General features: G+C 43.0%; 2 protein-coding genes across 5 annotated transcripts in view; one reads left to right on the top strand and one right to left on the bottom strand.

Moving 5' to 3' along the window:
* Positions 1 to 345: 345 nt before the first annotated feature.
* On the bottom strand, positions 346 to 16,674 carry SLC16A3 (solute carrier family 16 member 3). 3 transcript variants are annotated; one of them, XM_057380417.1, is made up of 5 exons: positions 16,553 to 16,618; positions 8,427 to 8,671; positions 7,793 to 7,936; positions 6,662 to 7,429; positions 346 to 5,437 (listed from the first exon to the last, which is right to left on the bottom strand). In XM_057380417.1, the coding sequence occupies exons 2-5, from the start codon at positions 8,647 to 8,649 to the stop codon at positions 5,151 to 5,153; spliced, it is 1,422 nt and encodes a 473-aa protein (XP_057236400.1). In that variant the 5' UTR covers positions 8,650 to 8,671; positions 16,553 to 16,618; the 3' UTR covers positions 346 to 5,150. The 3 variants fall into 3 exon arrangements, with proteins under 3 accessions (XP_057236400.1, XP_057236398.1, XP_057236399.1); XM_057380415.1 differs by having other exon boundaries at positions 5,416 to 7,429; positions 16,609 to 16,674; XM_057380416.1 differs by lacking the exon at positions 16,553 to 16,618 and adding an exon at positions 9,954 to 11,113 and having other exon boundaries at positions 5,416 to 7,429.
* Positions 16,675 to 16,721: 47 nt separating this feature from the next.
* The window catches only part of CCDC57 (coiled-coil domain containing 57), a 23,107-nt gene continuing 18,695 nt past the window's right edge, over positions 16,722 to 21,133 (top strand). Inside the window, exon 1 of one of the 2 annotated variants that reach the window (XM_057380420.1) lies at positions 16,722 to 17,052. The gene's annotated coding sequence lies outside the window, so the exon portion shown is untranslated. Of the gene's footprint in view, positions 17,053 to 18,547; positions 19,936 to 21,133 lie in introns of those variants that run through there. The other variant, XM_057380418.1, reaches the window with a different exon arrangement.

Below are 21,133 nucleotides of genomic sequence, written 5' to 3'. Positions count from 1 at the left end.
GTAGTAGATGATAAGTTGGAAGACCAAGACCTGTCGTTACTTAATGCTCTGAGGTATTTATCTGGAAGTAGTGAGGAAGGCTGCCAGCTGAAATGTTGCAGACATGATGAAGCAAATACAGAGACCAGTCAAGGAATAAGTGAGTAAGTAGAGGTAAGTAGCTTTTTACTCTGCCTCTCATTTGTTGTACTTTCTCAGACTAATACGGGACTGCTGATCTAACACGCTCTGTCGCCAGCAAAATGCTTCAAAGAGCATTAGATGTTTTCTACGTGGCATTGCACAAAATTAATAGCCGTTATTTTAAATTAGACGATGTTTTAAAATAGTCTTTGGGATCATTTACAGCAAGAGCACCATACCCATTTTGGAGCTGGCCTTGCTATGAGTCACAGCAAAAGCAGCCTCCTCGCACACATTAAACTCTGGCTGCCTGTCAGTTAAGTGTCACCTCTTCTTCGTAAACACTCTTGTCTCGGTGTAGCTGTTTAGGCATGTGCATATGAAGCTCAATTTCGGGGTGTTGAAGTTACTTTTTTCTGAGMTTATTTTCTCAGACCCACAGCCTTTGACAACCAGATATTTATTTACTACATTTGCACCAGTTTACTAAAAAGCATTAAAAAAAAATCTAAGTATAAATGTACACATTACATTAAAGTGCATTAACAAGAAACAAAATGTCATCTCACACAAAATTGAAGTGTATTCCCATAATCCTAAGGACGAGTGTGGCAAAGAGACACAGACACAYGTTAACAAGTCAATACTCACCCCCGTAACATGTAAGCGTTTCGCATTCTGAAATTCTTCTCCTTATGATTGTCTGCCAAGCTAAACATTTTCTTTACGATGTACCAGAGGTGCGTATGTGAATTTTCCTTTTTTGTTTTGAAGTTTGGTTGCTTGATTAAGGGAGTGTTCTAATCTTTTTTAGAAAATGATTCTGCATTGGCTAAAACACATTTGTGTGGATGGAATTTTCTGTGTTAGACAGCGTATCTGTCCGGTCCTTTACACCGTACCTTCGTACCCTCTCAAGTCTTAACTTTAGGGAACTGGCTGACCTTTAAACAGATAGCTGCATCACTTTAAGACTTCTAGTTCTGCTGAGGTCTTCTGGGATCCAAATAGCTAAAAGGTATTTCATTTAGAATTTTTTTAAAGCGAACTTTTCTTTGCATAGGAGGAAGAAAATAATTTAAACTCTGCTCATTGTCTAATATATAGGCAAACTGTATCTAATCTACTCCTCTGGGTATTGTGCATGTTTGATATATATATATATATATATAGAGAGAGAGAGAGAGAGAGAGAGAGAAAGACATACGTACACATGTATGTGCTAACCACATGTGTACTTCTTGATGTAGTCTCCATGTATTACTGCCATTTATACACATTTCCTCTCCTTGCATCAGGAAAATAAGGTCCTAAGATCCATTACATGATCAATCATACATTATTTTAACCGTAAATCCCATAGTACGCAGTTCATAGAACGTATGAAGATATAAAATGTTCTGAAAATTTTATTAGCCTGCAGGGTAAAAGATCATGCGCTACTTTAGGAGAAATAATCTCTGAAAACTGTCTTTCAGTTTTTGCTTGTTCACTTTCCAGACTTCCTGGATATATGCATGAACCGAGTGTCTACATAAATTACATTTATTTCAATAGCATATGATGCAGATTATAATCTTTGGATGCTTGGCAATTCAGTTGCATAATCACCTACAGTACCTTCCTTTTCCTCTAGCCTTTTTTCAAGTCCCAAAATTTTAACCAGGTGAAGGTTGAACAAAAGTTTATGTGAGTATACATTGTATTAAACTGTTCTGCCTGTGACCCTGAGCAATTAATTTCTCATTAGCAATGCTTTATGACTCCTGACCGTACGCATCCTCAAAATACATGGAAGAGAACATCTCGCAGACTGTTCTTAAGGGTATCTCAGTGGTATTGAGATTAAAGAAATACAGTACCGGAATACATGAAGGGATTTTAAATCAATTCATTGCTTTTAAGTATAAAAAATGTATTTATTTGTATTTATCAGGCTGTTTATTTAAATAATTACAATAAACAGTTAATTTAATAAGGAGCCTGTCTGAACAGTGCTGGTGGGTACCTAAGGACTAGCTTCTTGTGGGGTTTGGTTTTGGTCCTTCTTGGTTTTGTAACAACTTGGGGAGGAAGAGAGAGGTCTATCAAACAGAAGGTCAATGTGAAGGCCTTTGCAGCTGTGTCGATAGGAGCGATTGGGCGCACGCTTCAGCGCAGTCAAGCGCAGCGGCCGGCAGCTGTGCAGCCTAGGGATCAGATGTGGAGGTTTCCTTCCCATCAGTATAAAAAAATTCTCTTTCCGAGAAGATAAAGGCAGCTGAACAGAAAGAGGACCGGAGGGCTAGCACACGCTTGGGTGTTATCCTAGATTAGGACAGAACAGGAGCGAGGAGCTTAATTGCCTCTAGATCTCTGAAGTACTCTCAAGCCTGCCAGTTTTGATGCTGTTAAAAGAGCTGCATTAGGAGTTTCTCATCTTTGCATTGATGCTTCTCCTAAGTAACCAAAATGGTAAGATTTTATACTGCTCATATGGTTTTTTGAATTGCTTAGTGAATGAAATTCTAACCCTTTTTTTCTCACAGTCCATAAAGAAGTGCTGTGATTTGATCACTCTCATTCAGTAAGCATCTCCCGCTGTAACAAATACTGCAATCCATGGGTAGGTCTGTGCTGAAAACGGCACGAGACCTTTGGCAGTCCCAGTCAAAGTAATGGATCTTTGAGTCAAAGAAAATAACTTGTACAGGCAAATGAGGCCTTTCTGTGAACACTAGTTTTACTTAGACGTTATTTATTCTTTCTTGTTGAAACATATCTCCTTGTCCTCCTAACTGCCTCTTCTGTCTCAAATCATATAAAATTGTAACATAAAACTTCTTGTTTCCAACTTAATCGTAAAAGTGTTGCGTATGCAAAATGATACACAGTCTGGAAGGTCAGTATAATAAGCACAAATGACATTCTGTCACACATAAAGCAGTCTAGGTAATTTGCAGAATGTACAGAAACTAAATTGTKCCAAAACCTGAGGTCAAAGGGATAACCATTTAGTTCTGTGATAACAGTGCAGCATTATCTGGCAAAGAAATACGGCGATCAAAACACAGAGTAGGACAAAAATGGATGAGAATCTGAATTTACCTTTGGAAAGGTTTCTAGTTTTTGCTTTTTGAAACAGGGAACACCAATCTCAAAGCTGTGTCAGGCCTTCATGTAATCATCTGAAGCAGCCTGCAAGGATATTATGAACTACTCCGTGGATTCTGTTTTTCTCTTGCCTTCTGGAGCTACGGGTGTTATGTTTCAGTACCGATTTAGTCTTTAGCAAACTGAAGCTATGTTCAGTGAGTAAAGTTTTACAACTGGCAAATGTCGTTCACTATAATTGCTGCCACTACATGAATAAAAGTTTTTAAAATAATACAACAYATAGGATATAAAAATAAACAGTTTATTCTGTGCAGCATCCCTTTCTTTTAAAAGTTAGGATTCTACCTTTCTAATTTCTGTGCAAGGTTGTCCTTGCAATGCAAAACCATTTTGAAGAAACTTCCAAAACGGAAGCTGGTATCAGAGACAGTTCGTTAGAGGATGTTTCGTGGTTTTGGCACTTTGTTTCCACTAAAAATGGTAAAGTAGGAAACAATTACGTTAAGAGTTTTAAGGGATTAGGGCCTTTTAGTTTTCAGTTATTAAGCGAAACAATTTTGGCACCTGAAAGCCAATGTTCCTTTGCTACTACTAAGAAAACTGGATCTATTACAGTTAAGTCTGTTTTGAAGACTGTGACTGCAGCGACAAAGCCTAGACAGCTTTGCACAAGCAGATCTGAGATGTGGGCTGCAGTAGCATGATTTTATATTAAAAAAAAATTGCATATCCTCAGTGGTTTTGTTGGGAAGAAAATAGAATGCCTTTTCCATTCAGTACAGTGCTGACATAAATATGATGAACAGTTCTATCGTGCTTGCTTCCTCAACCAGCCAGAATGGCACTTTGAACTTCGGTAGATTTAGCAGAAAGGTAGGGAAGTGGGATAAATGGGGAAGAAGAAAAAAAAATCAAAACCAAACATACTGAAGCCTTCCTTAGCATAAAATGCTAACGTTGCATTTTATGAATGGCTAACATGTTTCAAAGTAGTTCGGGCTCTTTGTAAGTCTATCCGCTCTAATTTATAGTTTACCTGGAGATTCACACCATTTCTTCTATGTGCAAAATGGACGCTTTTTCAGAATATTCTACTAAACCTAATAATCATGTTCTCTGTGGTCTACTAAAGCTAATAAACATYTTCTCTGTGTTAGTTGTAATATTTTTCAATGCTCCAGGGAAAAATTTTACTGAAAACAGTGTACGAAAATGTGGGCTAACTTTGTTTGCTTAAGGTCAGTCAGGATCCGTTCTGCTAATTTTTTTTTGTTTACTACTACCTCGGAATACCGCTTGTGTGGTCTGATGAGGACACGATCTGAAATGTGCCTTTCCAAAAACAGGATTTCCAGATGATAATTACAAAAGTTACAATACAGAAATGCATTTACATAAATCAAAGTTACAGATATTATCAAAATTAAATTTGGGCTGAGCCAATTAATCTAAAAAATCTAAAAAGGTAAGAAATTCAAAAGCCTAATGGAGACAACTTTAAGTTCCTGAGAATTTTCTCCAGCTCCAAGTCCTTTTCCCTTCATGGAAACACAGGGAAATTATGTTTAGCCATGCAACACAGCAATTTCATCGATATTGTCTGAAAACATATACATAATTTCACTTTTCTCAAAATATGCTTTTCCTATATCTTCCAAGTGAGCGGTTTCTGGTGATGCATAGCGAGAGCCTACTTGTGTTCATAAAAACTTTTTCGTTTACGTAAAATAAATAACCACAATGCCCCGCCTTTTACCGATAAAGCTAATTTTCCGGTAAGACGTTGTCTGGCTAATCAGCTTCCAAAGAGACTCRATGAGCTGACTAGCCTCCAGTTACTAAAGCAGATGGCCCAGCCCTAAACTATTTCTGTTTCTAAAATAAATAGTGTTGAAATTCTTTGCTAAACACTTTTCAGTTCCTTTTCATGCTCACACACATGTTTCTGGGTTAGTTACAACTTCGCCATTTTTTTCAGGCTCATCTTTCAGAAACTGCTCCACTTCAATAGAGTCCACCTTGGCATCCTTGGGAATTTTGTCTTCAGATTTGTTCAATTCCTCTCTTTCTGCTGCTTCTTCTTTTGTATGTGGTTCTTCTGATTTTTTCTTAATGCAGAAGAAATTTCCCAAGGCCAATACAAGGGCTGAGGTGGTAACTTCAATTCCAGCAATAATGAAAACAAACATGTACCTCCCTGTTGCATCCAGAAGTTTGCCTGAAAAAGACAACGTTGCAGATAATTAACAAAAGTGATTATCTTGCAGTAACTATTTTTCTGCTTTTCAAAGACATTTTAACTCTCCTGTCTAGAATCACCATAACTGTCTAAGCAAGTTTTTTTAAAGAGGATTTTAACAAGTTTATAACAAAATTTTTCTCAATTATTTTCGTTTAGTGTAATGGTATCTGACATTACGTGACATCCCAAAACATACTCCCTGGGACACACAGAGGCACTCCATTCAACTGAAATAAAACCAGCCTCGCCTTCAGATGCAAGAGATCAAACAAGTGCTTTGTATTTGATAAAAATGTGTTTATCCGTGGCTGGGATCTGTATCATCTGTATCCTGCATGATCTGATCACCATGGTCCTCTTGATCCCGCTCTCATTTACCTTTCTACATGGGCAGTGCATAGTCTGTTTGAAATGCTAATCTTATTCGATAGCCAGTCTGGAGTAACTGACCGATTGTGACACTCTCTGAACCTGAAGAGCAGAGGAAGTAGTGCATAGTACATGCTTTCCCATAAAGGGGGCTCTGTCACAATAAAAGTACTTGATGCTTTTTAGTGTCTGGTATAAACAGTAAACATTTAATGACAGTGACCCGGTGGGTTTTGGGAGGGAATTTGTGTTTCAGTTCAGGGTCTGTAAAAATTATGTTCTTTGATTAGTAATTAATTGGCATTTTTACTTCAAATTAAGCAGTTTGAATTTCATTGTTCATGGCACCTTATATGCCTGGGTTGTGAGACGCACAATACAAGCACTCTACCTTCCTTAAATTGGTCCCATTTCATAGTCCTCCTCATCAGACCTTTTTTCTTCCTTCGGATCTTTTATTTTCTCACGTCTATTGTGGCTATGGAGAATTTTAATCTAGTACTTTCCAAAGAAAGTTGACAGGTTTCGTATTCTGAATCCCAGTCAGCTATCTGGCACTAAGAGGTTCGGTGCAGGCTTTCAGAGGAGAAAGTGCAACATCTCTGGATGGCCATTTAACCAATTCTAAAATAGATCCAAAAGGAAAAGATCGCTTCCACCCCTTCTTGGACTATTTCAGAGTGTATCTGCAGAAAGCCTTTGAAGCATTTGCAACACTAGCACAGTCTGCAATTCTCAAGTGGCTCATGTCTTTTTCTCTGCTCCTTTACATTTTGTGTAAATGGAAGCAATGCATGAGGTTTTAAATACTGAACTGAATGGCATACTTGCCTGCTGACGGTGGACCAATCAGAACAGCCACAGCTTCTGCCAGGAGCACTAAACCGATAGCACTGGAAAACTTCTGCGTACCGACGATAGCCATGAGAACTTCAAACTGAAGAGCACCTACCATTCCATAAGAAATGCCAAAGAAAATGCAGAAGACAACCAGTCCACCATAATCAACAGACATAGAACCCATGAGATCTGTAAAGCCATTAAAAATCATAGCAAAACTGAAGAGGTAAACACAGCGTGGCCTAACCCATTTAAGACCAGCTACCATTCCACAGATAGGCCGAGCAAAGATATCAATGAATCCCAGAATAGTCAAAAGAAAAGCTGCTTTGGTGTCTTGATACCCTAAATCCTTGGCATAGCTCACAACAAAAACCGGRGGAACGAAGAGGCCGAGCACCATGATGGATGCTGCTAGCGCATAAATTACAAAACCACCGTCTTTAAACACACTGAAATCCAGAAGCTTTTTCTTTACTTTCTTCTCAGCTGGCTCTTTGGCAGCCTCAGACTTTTTGGGTGGCTCCAGAGGTCTCATTAGTGCTCCACATACGCAGCAGTTGAGCAGCATCCCACCCAGGATAAGGAATCCTCCTCTCCAGCCGTACTCGTGTTGTAGTATCTGCCCCAAAGGTGAGAGAGCGCAAAGGAACACCGGACTCCCGGCAGCGGATAGCCCATTGGCTAAGGGCCGGCGTTTGTCGAAGTAACGGTTTAACATGATGAGCGAAGGCTGAAAGTTTAGTGCCAAACCCAAACCTGTAGCAGAGGGTACATAAAAATTAATACTGCCCTACAATATGACTACTAAATATATTCTAATTACAGTTTTTCTGATTCATGACGTAAGAGAAAATAGTTTTATTCCAAATGGACAAAAGAATCCTAAGATGACACAAAGTAGTCCACCCCCATGGTATTCTTGTACTTTTTATGATGGCGCTTCGAGCTGTTTCATATTCGTAACAAAAGTATGTGACATTTTAATTCCGCATTTATCCGCCATCTTTATAAAAGCCCAGTTGGGTGGTCCTGATGCTTCAGGTATTTGCCACTTATACAAAACTTCAACCTAAGGCTAAGACTAAAGTGAGTAAGTTTTCAGTAATGGACGCTACTTACCAGTAATCACACCTGCAGTTAGATAGATCTGAACGATGCTTGTGCAGAAGGAAGCTATCACCATTCCCATTGAGGCAAAGAGGCCACCCACCAGCATGACAGGGCGGCAGCCAAAGCGATTGACGCATACGCTACAAAGTGGACCTAGGCGAGAMAAGCAAGTTACAGTTGCTAAGATGAACCAACTTTTTCACCCGTCTTGATGACACTTTGTATTTCTTTGGTGGGCTTCAAAATGTTAAGTTCCTAGTTGGAATCAATGATCTTGAAGGTTCTATGGTATTTCCAGCCTCATAAATTCTGACTCGTTCTGTACTTTGTCCATACACTCAAGCCAATCTGGAAAAAAGTCCTTTCCTCTGTAGTCAAATACTTCAGTCCTTTTTGGCTTCGGAGCGTCGTGTGGTTTTTCATCATCTTTAGCAACTGCTCCATTATGGAGACGTAATTTTAAATCCAAGCTGGATGGGCTTAAATAACCTTTTGATTTATGCAATTGATAGTAATTCTTTGGAATGCCTTACTTGTGCACAAGTAATGATATGCGGTCATGATTCACACTGTAAATGGCTGTAAGGTTTACAAACTTAATTGTATGTCACAGTGCGGTTTTCAAAACCAGATAACTACTCACCTGTTCCATAAAGCATGGCCAAGAGAATGGACGAAATCCATGCAGTGTCACTGTATCCAATGCCAAATTCCCGGATAAGTTCTTTAAAGAAGACACTAACTGCTTTAGGAAAGGCATAGGAGAATCCTGTGATGATAAAACAGCCAAAAAGGACAGCCCAGCCCCAGCCTCCATCGGGGGCTTTAACACCAGATGGACTATCATCAGCTACTACCGCTCCCATGATGAAAAAGCTCGAGCGATCCCTAGGAAACAAAAAGCAATTAGGGCCTATRAAACTGCACCACCATTAAAAATAAGGCCTGGAACTACTTTAAATAAAATTCTTGAAGATGAGATGTAATGTCAACTATTCCTTGTTTGAGCTCAGTTCTTACAAAGCCTGCAAAAACACATGAAAATTAGATGCTCACAATTGAGTTTTAAATGAATGTCCCCTCAAAGCTCTCAATGGCAACAGTGGATTTCAGTGAAATCAATGTTTAATCAAAAAAACTGAAGCCATTACAGCACTACAGGAATGTATTTGACTTCACTAATACGTAATAATTACTACATTAAAGTCTGCAGGATTTTTTATATAAGACATTTTTACATGAAGCTCCTGCCCTATTCACTTAGGAGACCTGCTGCATGACAAGTGTTCTGTGAAATGGTGGACTAAGTAGCCATATTTTTAATTTCACACTGAGGACAGCAGTACAGCTCTGATCTACTGCTATCTTGAAAAGATAGAAAGATCCCTTTAGAATGATGATGAGCTATCAGTTTTCACACATCAAGTAAGCTCGTAAGCTAAACTGCAATGAAAATCTCCGTGGGCAGTTTATCCCAGTGGATGCTGGGAGTTAGTAGCTGCAGCAATGCTCAGTACAACTGCCTGCCTTAAGCAAATACTTTATATTGTTGTTATTACATGATCAGTAAGAAAAAGTAATAATGGATCAATTGAATTTTTCATGTTTTCTGTATGCAGCCATAAGCACCTTTAAATCTAAAAATTAAAATCTTTTCTCACAAGTATGTTAGGTACTACTAGGGAGTAAAGCTGCCAAGTTTTAAAAGGGAGAAATGTGGGGTAAAGAGAGACACTGAAAAGGCATGCAAAGTGTCCCAGTATGTGAGGAGTGTGGCAGTTATTGCATCGCAACAATTAAGTTTTTGTACGATCTGTGTTCTACACAAGTCTTGAAGATGTTAAAGTCACCTTTGAACACAGATCTTACACATTAAATCTTACATGTACAAAAACTGCCTATTTCTTTGAAGTGCAGTTGATTGTGTCAGTGTTTCTTTTCAGTGGTATCTAAAAGAGGAGTGCAAGCGGAGTTGCACATGAGAAATGTTCATGAGTAAAGAATGCCTCTGCTTTCAGCAATACAGGCCTGCTCAGCAATTGTTCTAAGTGGGCAACTCCATAAYTTTTACAGCTCAGTCTACATATGACACAATGGTCTAATGCAGACTTGTGTAGACAACTGAGCACCAAATGCATGATTGTTAATAGGCCGGTATGGATGTACTTACCATGGTATTTAGACCAGCACGCTCACTTCTTGGAAGAAACAACTTTATACACACGATACAGCAATAAATCAGGCTGTGACTATGGCTGTTCAAATACCCTGGCCTGTATGAGAACAATAAGCCTCACCTCCTATTTACTGGAAATCAAATACAAACAGAAARCAGTTTGTCTTTAGTCCAAACAACTAGAACATAAAATGGTGTAACAAGAAGGGAAACAGAATACCTCTACCAAACTAGTCATCGAGGTGTATGTGGCTGCAGATGGCTCATTTGCTGATTGCTGTCAGAGTATGTAAAAATACGCAGCTCGGTAGACTCAGCAATTTCTGCCACAGGGAAATTTGAGTTGCTTGATAAGGGTCTTAAGATGCGTCTCTTCCAAGGCTCCCAACACGGGGATCTGTCCACCCTTAAAAACACTTTTTCCCAGTAGCTTTTGTTTGACACAAGGTATAATGCATTCTTCAAATAAAGACTTAATTTTAAAAGCAATAACCAGACAGCACAGAGTAGGTGCACAAAGGGTAATCCTTGTGACAGTGACTACTCTGTAAGATTAATGATAACAGGGGAACTGCTGTCAGACGTATTTCAGGACAAATGTATAAAGAACTGGTAAAAAATGACAAATTGAAGGACTCCGGGGGGTAGGAGGCATTGTCACTCACACCACTTCCAAGCTGCCAGAATATTTCATTTGGAGTGAAGATTTAAAATGTTGGGGAAAGGATCGTTTGCATTACCCATCTAATAGCAACACAAAGTTAGTAATAATACATGAGAGTGCTTTGTTGAAAAATGACAACTGGCAATCTCTGCAGACTGCTTACACAGTGCTGGATGGGGACATTCAGGACCTTACGGCATCCAATTCTCTGCGCGCAGGCTGGGACAGTCTCTTTTACTGCGCTTACAGCAAAGTTGTTACAAGGGCAGCCTCTGCAAACCTACGGTGCTGAACCGATAGCAGTTTGACAGCAAACTACACCCACGCCGTATGAAGCGGCGAGCGGCTTTGAGGGAAAACACCGTTAAGAACCACTCGGCAGCACGCTTGTTTCTTCCAGAGGAGAACTGTCCAAGCTTTTCAGGGGAAACAGAAGTGAACTCGGCACCCGGAGCTCCGATCCTGGTGCGGACGCGGCTCGAATGGAGACGCGGCTCCCCCAGCCCCGCTCGGACCCTCGGGCCAGACGCTCCCCCCCCCCCGCCCCCGGCCCGCGTGACCTCGCAGCGCCACGGCCCAGCAGCGCGCGCGCCCCGCCGCACGGAGACGTGCGGGACGTGACTCGGGCGAGGGGCGGGCGCTGCCGCGAGTTGTGCCGGGGCCGCACCCCCGCCCAGCGCTCGCAACCGCGGTTGCCGGAGCGCGGTTCCCCCACGAGAGAGGGAAACTACCTCCTTCCTGGCCGTTCTTGAGCTCTTCCATACCCAGCAGTGCAAGTCAGCCTGTAAGAGACATATTCTGCTCCTCCTGCCCTACGAAACTCGCCATCTGTCATGAGGAACAGTCTCTTAAAACGGTATTATGTTCTAATATGATGAAAGAGGTAGACTTCCTGATGTGAAGCAACCTGGCGTATTTTCCAGCATTTCGTAAAAATAAGCCTACAGGGAAACGCACAGTAATAGCCATTTACTCTTCTTTACGTCATGTCTGTTACCACATTTGGCTAAAAAAGTCACCATAAACCCGCACACCACATCTTCAAATGGCATCCTTTCAAGACTGGTTCACATTTGCACACACGTACGCGTCAAACACCTCTCTTAAAGGGAAAGGCTGAGAGAGTTCAGATTGTTCAGACCTCAGAAGAGGACGGTCTAGGGGAACCTTTTGCACGCTTCTGATGCTTGAAGGTGCTACAAGAAGGCTGTAAAGGGACTTGTTACAAGGGCTTGTACTGATAGAACAAGGGAGAATGACTTCAAACTGACAGTAGGTTTACGTTAGGTTTTAGGAAGAAATTCTTCATTGTGAGGGTAATGAGGCCCTGGTGCAGGGTGCCCAGAGAACCTGTGGCTGCCCTATCCCTGGAAGAGTTCCAGGCCAGGTTGGATGGGGTTTGGGGCAACCTGGTCTAATGGGAGGTGTTCCTGCCCACAGCAGGGTGGTGGAATGAGATGAACTTTAAGGATCCTTGTAGCCCAAACCATTCTCTGATTCTACAATCCATATTATTATGTGCATCGTTTGTTCATGTTAACACATCAAAATTAAAAGACCATTATCAGAACTAAATGAACCCTGTTTCCATAAAGACAGCAAAGATGCGCTTCATCCTGCTGCAGTATGCCTTACTCATTTAAGACTGTATTCACCTCCTTAAGAATTAATAAGGAAGTAGTGCGAAGGTTCCYGTGTGAAACATACGAATGAGGAATACTACCTTTAGAAAAGGCAGGCTTGTGGTTGATCTGCACAGGCAAAATTTTTACTTAGGATTTTGTGACAGTGCTGGGATGTTATCAAAGCCTGCTGAGCCAGGAGGCTACTGCCTAACTATTGCAAGAGCTTGCTTTGCTTTCTGCTTTTACCAGCTCAGCCGTATCTAGAGGCAAAGGATTACTTTTAACTGGCTGCAGATCAGTTTCATATTTCCACAACAGACATGATAGTATTGTCAGTATTTATTCCAGATTCCTTCCATCGTTAATGGATTCTTGCTTTGGTAATGTGTAAAACAAAGGGAGCAAATGCAGTTAAATCTGTGGGGTTTCATCTTCTTGATGCTATCTTCTGGTTGTCATGGAAACAAATGTAGAACTGCGTTAGGAGAACGTATTAGGTGACTGTAGCACTCTAGCACTGTGGGCAGTGTGACAGTGTGGTTTCTGGGATGATGTGTATTAAGAGGACAGCATTTGTATTGTAAAAAAGAATGGCTAGAGGTGGCAGGAATCTATTATTTGTGTTTAGCCAATACTCTTATTGGCTACATATCTATACTTCATGGTCAGCAGAAATGATAGAGGATGTTTGTGAGCCTGTAGGCTGACCTATGTAGCTTGAGAACTTCCTGTTCTCAAGATGAAATAATTTCAAACATTCTCAAGAATGCTTCAATTATTAATTTCTTCTAACTATGGTTAGAATAATTAATTTCTTCTAACTATGGTTAAAATCTAGCTAACCTTGAATTCTTACAACACAAATAAAAAGATGGTTAACAAAAACAGGACATAAACTTCCAAGTAGGGAGCCCAGTTCAGCCTGGACTTCAGTCTGGAACCCCACCCAGCTGAGAACGGTATAATTACACAATGAGGAAGACTGTCTAAGCTGGGAAATGTAGACATCCTCCTACAGATTTCTTATCTGTGAAGTAAAGAAAATAATGAATCTCTCTTCCTAGAGTGTTGGGGGTATGAATATATTGAAAAGCATAGACTGCTCAGTACTGGGTTAATAGGAGTCATAAACCTCCTGTATTTGCCCAAGAGTATTAAAATTTAGGCAGACTAAACAAAATATGAATGTTATTCTTGCTTTTAAGTGAAGAATCCTAAGACTATCCAACTCTACTGAAGTTTTGCAGGAAATTACTCCTCAAAAATTATTTTTATTTTAATATTCTCCAGACCCTTATGATAGCCCTCTACACAGAGAACAACTACCCTTTGCACTGACATCACTGAAGTCTGCCTATTCAGCATGACATTTAACTCCTTCCCGATTCTCTAAGGTTCACATGTGTATATATTTAAATCCTTTTTTTTTTTTGCAACTCAAGTACCCCATAAAAGCCATTTAGATGGGCCACTGGTATAACCCACTACGGTGTTTCTTGTGGCTTACCTGCTTAATTATCAGCCAATTGAATTATATGTTCATTCCAAAGGTTGCTGCAAACTTCTGTTCCCTACAAAATCATTACTGTGTTTACCAATGACTTCCTGTCCTCCCTGCAAGGCCCTACAGTGACTGCCGCTCTCCCATTTTGCCCTCCTCCTTTTCAAGCGACCGCTTTTCAGATGTGCTGCCTTTCTTAAGGGTTTGCCAGTTTTTACCAAATTCTCATCTCCCTCTCAACCCCTAGGATAATTCTGTGCTGTCTGTAGCTGCAAGTGATATTCCATACCAACATTTGACTATTAACAAATCTCCAGTCTCCATTTAGCCTCAAAACATCTTAAGTGTTCACTGCTGCAGTCCAGTGAGTAACATTCATCACAAGTTATTAGCAGACCACAGTGATAGTAAATGCACACTGCAATTTTATGTGTAGCACATAATATTAACCAATCTAGATTCTGTTATCTGGGCAAAGTGTGCTACAGGGACAGTTGTGACTATTTGTTTGTTTTATTTTATATCACGAAAACATTAGAACCTCACTCTTTGCATTATTTGGAAAAACAAATATACTAGTCCTATTACAATAATGTTGTTGACCTCCAGAGTTATTTTATGTACATATATATACATATATAAATGCCCAGTTTTTGGAGAAGTGGATTGATTTTTCTAAAAGTCTGTGGGATTTTTTTACGCCACGCCTATTAGCATAAGTTCCGTAATGCCATCACCACAGCAGCACCTTAACACCAGAGAGCATATGCCCTTTCTGTGTTCACAGAAAAGTGGCAAACACGCCTTCAGTTATATTGCAATTATCTGATTGTTTTCCATGTGCTTTCAAAAGTCTAAGTGCAGAATCCCAACCTCAGTTAGGAATGACACACAACTTATTTTCACGCATCAGGGAAATCAATTTCAGCCCCGCAGCTAGGATGGCTTTGCAGTGTGTTGAAGCTTTAGAAAAACAGAAACACTTGCCAACTTGCTTATAGCAGAGAAGAGTCCTTACATTGTTTAGTATAAAACCAAAGTGTTGCAGAGAGAACTAAATACTCATTAATTTAGTCTAGACCCGTCACCGGCTGGGCATATGCACTTATTTTTGCAGAATACTGTGGAACTACCCTGATACATAAAGTGCTCACATGCACGTGCAGTGTATCTCAAGCTAGGCGAGCACATGTAGCTGCATGTAATGAGAAAAGATCGTCTGGCTCAAAGGTGTCATTTTACACAATCACTTTGCACGGTGCAGCTGCGTAATAGGGTGTCATAGATTGAGACATGTGAATTGCCACTTCGGTCACAATTTAAAACGTCACCTTCTTATTTCTATAATATACCTTGAGTTATACTTCTGAGTGAACCACAACAGGTGTACAGTACGAATAGATTCTGGTTTGCATTTTAGAATGGCTGACTGCCACACCGCTTCCTCTGAAATAATCATTGCAGAACTACACAGGTCTTTACTCTGTGACATACTAAATTGAACGGTTTTCCAGTTGCTTTGCCCCAAAAGCAGGGAAATCTGCTCCCCGAGAGGAGTGCATTTCCACTAGTGCTAACGGTCTGCTGCTGTGAGGAAGGTGAATTGCTGAAATTCAGCTCGACCTTTGTGCGCTTTTTCTTCTCTCCACAGAATTGCTTAGAAGGCAAGCCGCAGACCCCTCGAGGAGGATTGTGAACAGCATCAAAAAAGGGTTCTTTCCCAAGGGATGGAGAGGGACTGTGGTGGCCGCCGCGCGGGGGAGGAGCGGGGCTGGGAAAACAATGGTGGCGGTCGCGGCGCCGCCACGGCCATGACCGCTCGGGCGGCGCTCCGGGGCGCGCACGTAGCCCGCGCAGCCCTCAGCCGAGACGGCTCCCGCGGAGCGCTTGGGTCGCCGCTGCAGCCGATGCTCATGCAGACCATGGAGAGGCCGCGGGATTCCGCTCCCGGGCGCCCTACCGTTCTTAGTGTACTTGCTGAACCGAGCAAATGAGCTCATGCCCGGGCTGCGACGATATCCTTATTAAGGGGACGCTCCCTCAAACCGCGCGTCCCTCGTTCTGGCGGACCTGAATGGTCACCGCTGTGACAAAGAACTCTGAAATTTACCGCCCGGTGCTCGACACTGAAAGAGGAGGTGAGCAGTGGCGAAGGGACCGCGGAGGCGAGCCTTTAGCGGAGACCCTCGTCGCCCATTAACGGTTTGAGGAGACGAATGGCGTAAAGGAGTAAAGCCCGAGCTAGCGGATGTCCCACGCGCCACCGATGTGGCACTGTGCGTGCCCTCGGGCTGGCGGCCCCGCGGCTCTAGGCGTGACCCGGCCGCCAAAGACGGGAAGCCGGGGGCAGCGCTGTAGAAGGTGGAGCGGGAGTCGGTGGCCAGCACCGCTCAGAGCCCGGACAGCTCTTTAAGGGCGATGGCGATGAGGTCGTTAGGCGACCCGTACAGTAACGCGGGCTTCCCGAGGAAGAGGTACTCCCCCCTGGCTCCATGCGGGGGAAGAACGTAGCCGGCTGGACGGTGCCCCACCGACCTTCGTGAGGTGGCGCCGAAAGATGAGAGGACAGTCGACGTCGCGCCCACCGCCCCACGGGCACCCAGCGCAGCCTCTGGGCGAGGGACGAACCCTCGAGTCCTGCGCCGCCTTTCCCCAAAGCTTGGGCCGCGCTCGGGAGCATCTGCTGGCCCGGAGAGCCCCACGCAGAGAAGCGCCCCGGGTCAGCCTGGCTCTCTGGATTCGGCTCAGCCCGTTCCGGACCCCACCTCCCCCCACCACGCSGCGATCCCCACGGCGATCGTACCGGTGTGCCGGGCAAGCACTCCGCAGCAATCACGCACGACGGCTCCGCCTCAGTACCTGAGTCACGTCCCGCGCCTCAGCGTGAGGATGTCCGTGCTCGGGCCGGACCGCAGCCCGCTGTCCCCGTGTGCCCACGCAGACCCGCCACAGCCCGTCTGATGCCGCCGGCTGGGGAGCGCTCCCGCGCGGCGGATCTGTGGCTGCTCGCCCCGCCCCTGCCACACTGGACGCCCCCTGGGTCCTATCGCCGCCACGGTGATTCCTTCCCCCCGCTACGGGGTATTCCGCCCAGGGGTCCCGACAGCGTGCAGCGCGGCTCGGCCGGCGCCTGCCCGGAGCGGGGCCCCGGGGCCTCGCAAAGGCATCAGCACGAGCTTTGCGCTGCTTGTGTAGAGTGCAAGGCGCGGCTGGATCCTGCCGGCGTGGATGCTGCACTGGCTGTGCGGAAGAGCAGGACCTGAGCAGTGGACTTCAACGTATGAATGGGTTTCCGAGGTTGAGGTTTGTTCTGTGCTGCCGTGAATTACTCTCCCGAGCTTCCTTGCTTCATTGTTTTCTTGTTTGTACTTTTGAGTGTGATAACTGTGCATTTCATAAACAACTTACAGGCTTCCCTCCTTGTCCTTCACCAAGGGAGCACTCCCTACAAATAAACTTTCTTAAGATACCCCTCCTTTCACATCAAAATGGAATGAGTTTTCTGCATTGAGCTCTTGTGGCTCAACTGCAATCCATACAAGTGCTGGATTATAAAATTGAGTGTGTGTTGATACTGCTATTTAGCACCTATGAAAGTTGTGGTGAGGTTCTCAAGTGAACTACAGAAAGTAGCACTCCTAAGGCTACCTGAGTCTTAGGAAATTCAGGAGTAGGTGCTCCATTATTATGTGTGCTTCTAGCACACAATCCAGCCTGTAGGGGAGTGACTGGACCCATGTGCTGGGCACTGGTGAGGCCGCACCTTAAATCCTGTGTTTAGTTTTCGGCCACTCCGGGCAAGGCAGACATGTCCAGAGACGGGCAACGGAGCTAGGGAAGGGTCTGGAGCACAAGTCTGATGGACAGTAGCTGAGGGAGATGGAGAGGCTCAGCCTGGAAAAAAGTAGGCTCAGGGAGCACCTTACCACTCTCTACAGCTACCTGAAAGCAGGTTGTACCAAGGTGGACATCAGTCTCTTTCCCAGGTAACGAGTGATAGAGCAAGAAGAAATGGCCTCAAGTGTTGTCAGGGGAACTTTAAAATGGATATTAGGAAATAGTTTTCTCCAAAAGGGTTTCAAGCATTGGAATGGCATGTCCGGGGAAGTGGAGGTGTCACCGTCTCTGGAGGTTAACAGCTGGACTTGATGATCTTAAAAAAAATTCTTTTCYAATCAAAATGAATCTGTGATTCCTATTACCTGTGTGGAGAACACACAGGGGGTAAGGTTCTAGCTTGAAGAGGGCAGGTAGGATATTTGTTTTTGAGAGCAATGGTATTGCACAGATTAGTAGCTTCCAATATTTTGGAACCTACTTGCTGAAATCATGTAATACCAAGGCAGGAACTGAAACTCTTTTAATGGCATAGTTTTTTTCTTTTCCTTGTACATTATGTTTGCATTGGCTTTTGGTTCAGTTTTGCTGAACTATAGCACCCATTTGTAGGTGTTTAATGATTCATTGCAGTGATGTGTGACAGATGAGCAAGGCTCATTTTGAGTAGATAACATACAGAGGGTAAGATGGACATTGCTAACCTTGGAGATTAGTAAAACCACTTTCTGACTGCCCACCATTATCTGAATTTAGGTCGTTCACTTGCAGACTAGGTGTATTCAAGTTTCAACATCAATCCCCGATTTGACATCATGTAGACTGTAATCTTTTTTACTCACCATTGAAGTTTATCCATTTGAGACACTGTTGAATCACTGAAAGTCATCGATTACTCATTTGGGGAACCAACATGCATTTAACTATGTGACTAGGGACAGTTTGAAGATACATTGGAAAAGATGACAGTTAATTTGAAAGGGTGGGCAGGGGTGAAGAAAGGTTGCAAAAGATTATGCATTTGATAGGTTAGGCAATGCCTAATGTAAAGATGCAAAGAATGTCAGCAGTCAGAATGTTATATGGATTTAGACATTTGCCTGTCATGTGTTGGTTCAGATGAGTGCTCTGAGGGGCCCACTGCAGAATATAAATTATGCTGGGACTGGCACTATAATTTTTGTGTGCTCAGATGTGGAAAATAATTTTAAGCCAGTTTTCACCATTGTATTTTAAACCCCAGGTGAATCATATAAACAAATTATCTAAATCCCTTGAATTATTGCAGTATTCTGAACTTATAATTTGCTAAATGGATCTTGTTTTATTTCAAAAGTCACATAATTAGTTCTGGTTCTAATTTTCATTAATAGTTACTGGTGAAAATAAACCCCTTCTTTCTTTAGCTGGTATGGGATTGGGACACAATTCTCTTCTGATGACATAAGGAAAGGTAGGCAACAACTATTGATAATACCCTTATCTTCTCAAAATTAATGTTCATTTGGGTGCAACATTAAAGTTTCTGGAAGGCAAAAGCTGTTTATATAATCTAGAAAAACAGAAAAGTGACAGAACATTACAGGAAGTTTGCCTCATGACTTCCAGACAAGCAAGTCATCTAGAGTGACTAAGGGAAAATCATGGTTTAGGCCTGCTTTATGTGTTACATCTTCCTCTGTCTCACGTAGACAGTATAATGCTGTTTAATTGATGGATACATTTTTTAATAATTAAGTACCTTGGTAGTAGTATGTATTTATCTGTGCTTTTTAAAGTTTTTTTCATGTGATGCAGTGGGAGTTCAGAGAGGATGGGAAGCTTGTCCTAACAGCTGTACTTGAAAGGAGCCAAAAGTCTCCTTGATCTCCACAAAGGAGAAATTGTTTAATACTTATCAGCTGGATAAACAAAATGTATAGGAAAGCAAGTGAACCGGAGAGTGAGAGCTGAGCGTATGGGACAAGTACTAGCTGTGTTTTGGGAGAAGAGGGTGTTACTAAACGGGACCGGGGCTACAAAAGAGCATGCCCGTGCACACACGATGCAGAGAAAGGACTGCTGTGAGAGAGTAGTGAGGGTGGAACGGGGAGAATGCGAGGAGGCGAGAATACGCTGCCGTGTGCAAGTGAATGCAATGCGAGCAACAGAGAAGCACCGGCTGGTTGAGCAGGAGAGCGAAGAGACCACGCTTGGCGCTGCCTCCCTGAGCAAAAGGCGGAGCGGAGGCCGAGGCCCCGTGGCGGCTCCGCGGCAGCTCCATGGAGACGGGCCCGCCTCCGGCACCGCCCTGCCCGCCGCGGCTCTCGGGACACGCGCGGCCTACAGCCGCCAGCGGAGAAAGCGCAGGTTCGTGCCGTCAGGAGCCGAGTCGCGACTGGCCTTCTCCAACAGAAGGCAGTGCGGTCGCATAGCATTCCGTTGTGCCGCACGTTGTCCGTCGGAGCTCCCGACATGTTGCCTGCGCATCTCGCGCCCTTTTCTCTCTCGGGGGACCGTCTTTCTGCACCCTTCCTGCTAAGTGCCCTCTCTTGTGCTGTCCCTGAGTCCACAGTATTATCTTGTGCTCCTCTATACTACCTTCATCTAACGGATTTGACCTCGAAAGCCAGTCTGAGTCTGCCTGCCATCTGCTCTTCTGCCTCAGAACTTCATACCCTCTGGGCCCTCCATGGAATCCTTCCTTGTGGGATCTTCCTCCTGCCTGACGGCTGTTCAGTTGGCAGTGCTTTGCTTTGCCGACACTCAACTGTCTTTTTCTCTCTCTGTGCGCTTCAAATTTAGTTAACCTTTTTAACTGCGGTAGCCATCTGATGCTTTTGGGAAAAGTGTATCTGAAAGCGGGATACAGAAAGAGCAGATCTTTCTTAGTGTTGCATCTTATAGTTCGTGAATATCCATGACAGTGACTAAAAAAAAAAAAAAACAACCTACTTCTCTTTATTCAAATGAAGAAGATACTACTTATACTGTTACTTACACTATTTGTGCATGGTAGTGTGATTTGAATATTGCCAACAAGAATCAGAATATGAAGACAAAACATATTTTTATTTTAATTGACTTAAGGATAAATGTGAAATCTAGGCCAGCAGAATTGAAAGACCATCAGATCACTGTGTCCTTTAGCAGGATTTGTTCCTCAATATACCTGGGAGGAGCAAGCTTGATTTTTTTTTACTCTTCTCACATCCAATGATCACAGACTGATTTTTTGATCCTAGAGATTTAGAGTTGTCTAGTTTGTTCATGAAGAAAAATGTTATTTGAATTGTGACGTCCTTTAGCATAGAGCTATTGCTTAGCATTTGCTGGTCTGAAAATCTCTCTTTCATTTAAAGAGATTAAAGAGCCACTGTTTGAAAGGGATGCTTGTCCGATTTGTTCTCTGCATCCTGTGCTTATTCAGAAGGGATTATCTGTAACCACTGACATAGAATAATACTGTAGAGTGAGAGAAGCTGTTTTGACTCCAGAGGTTCCCCCAAATCTCTGGAGAGGGCTAGGCAAAAATTACCTTTTTTGTTCCTTTTTTTTTTTTTTTTTT

The sequence above is a fragment of the Malurus melanocephalus genome, unplaced genomic scaffold, assembly GCF_030028575.1.
Source record: "Malurus melanocephalus ecotype Western Australia unplaced genomic scaffold, MMel_1.1 scaffold_453, whole genome shotgun sequence".
NCBI lineage: Eukaryota > Metazoa > Chordata > Aves > Passeriformes > Maluridae > Malurus > Malurus melanocephalus.
The sequence above is the reverse complement of the archived record's forward strand: the minus strand, read 5'-3'. Positions and strand labels throughout refer to the sequence as shown.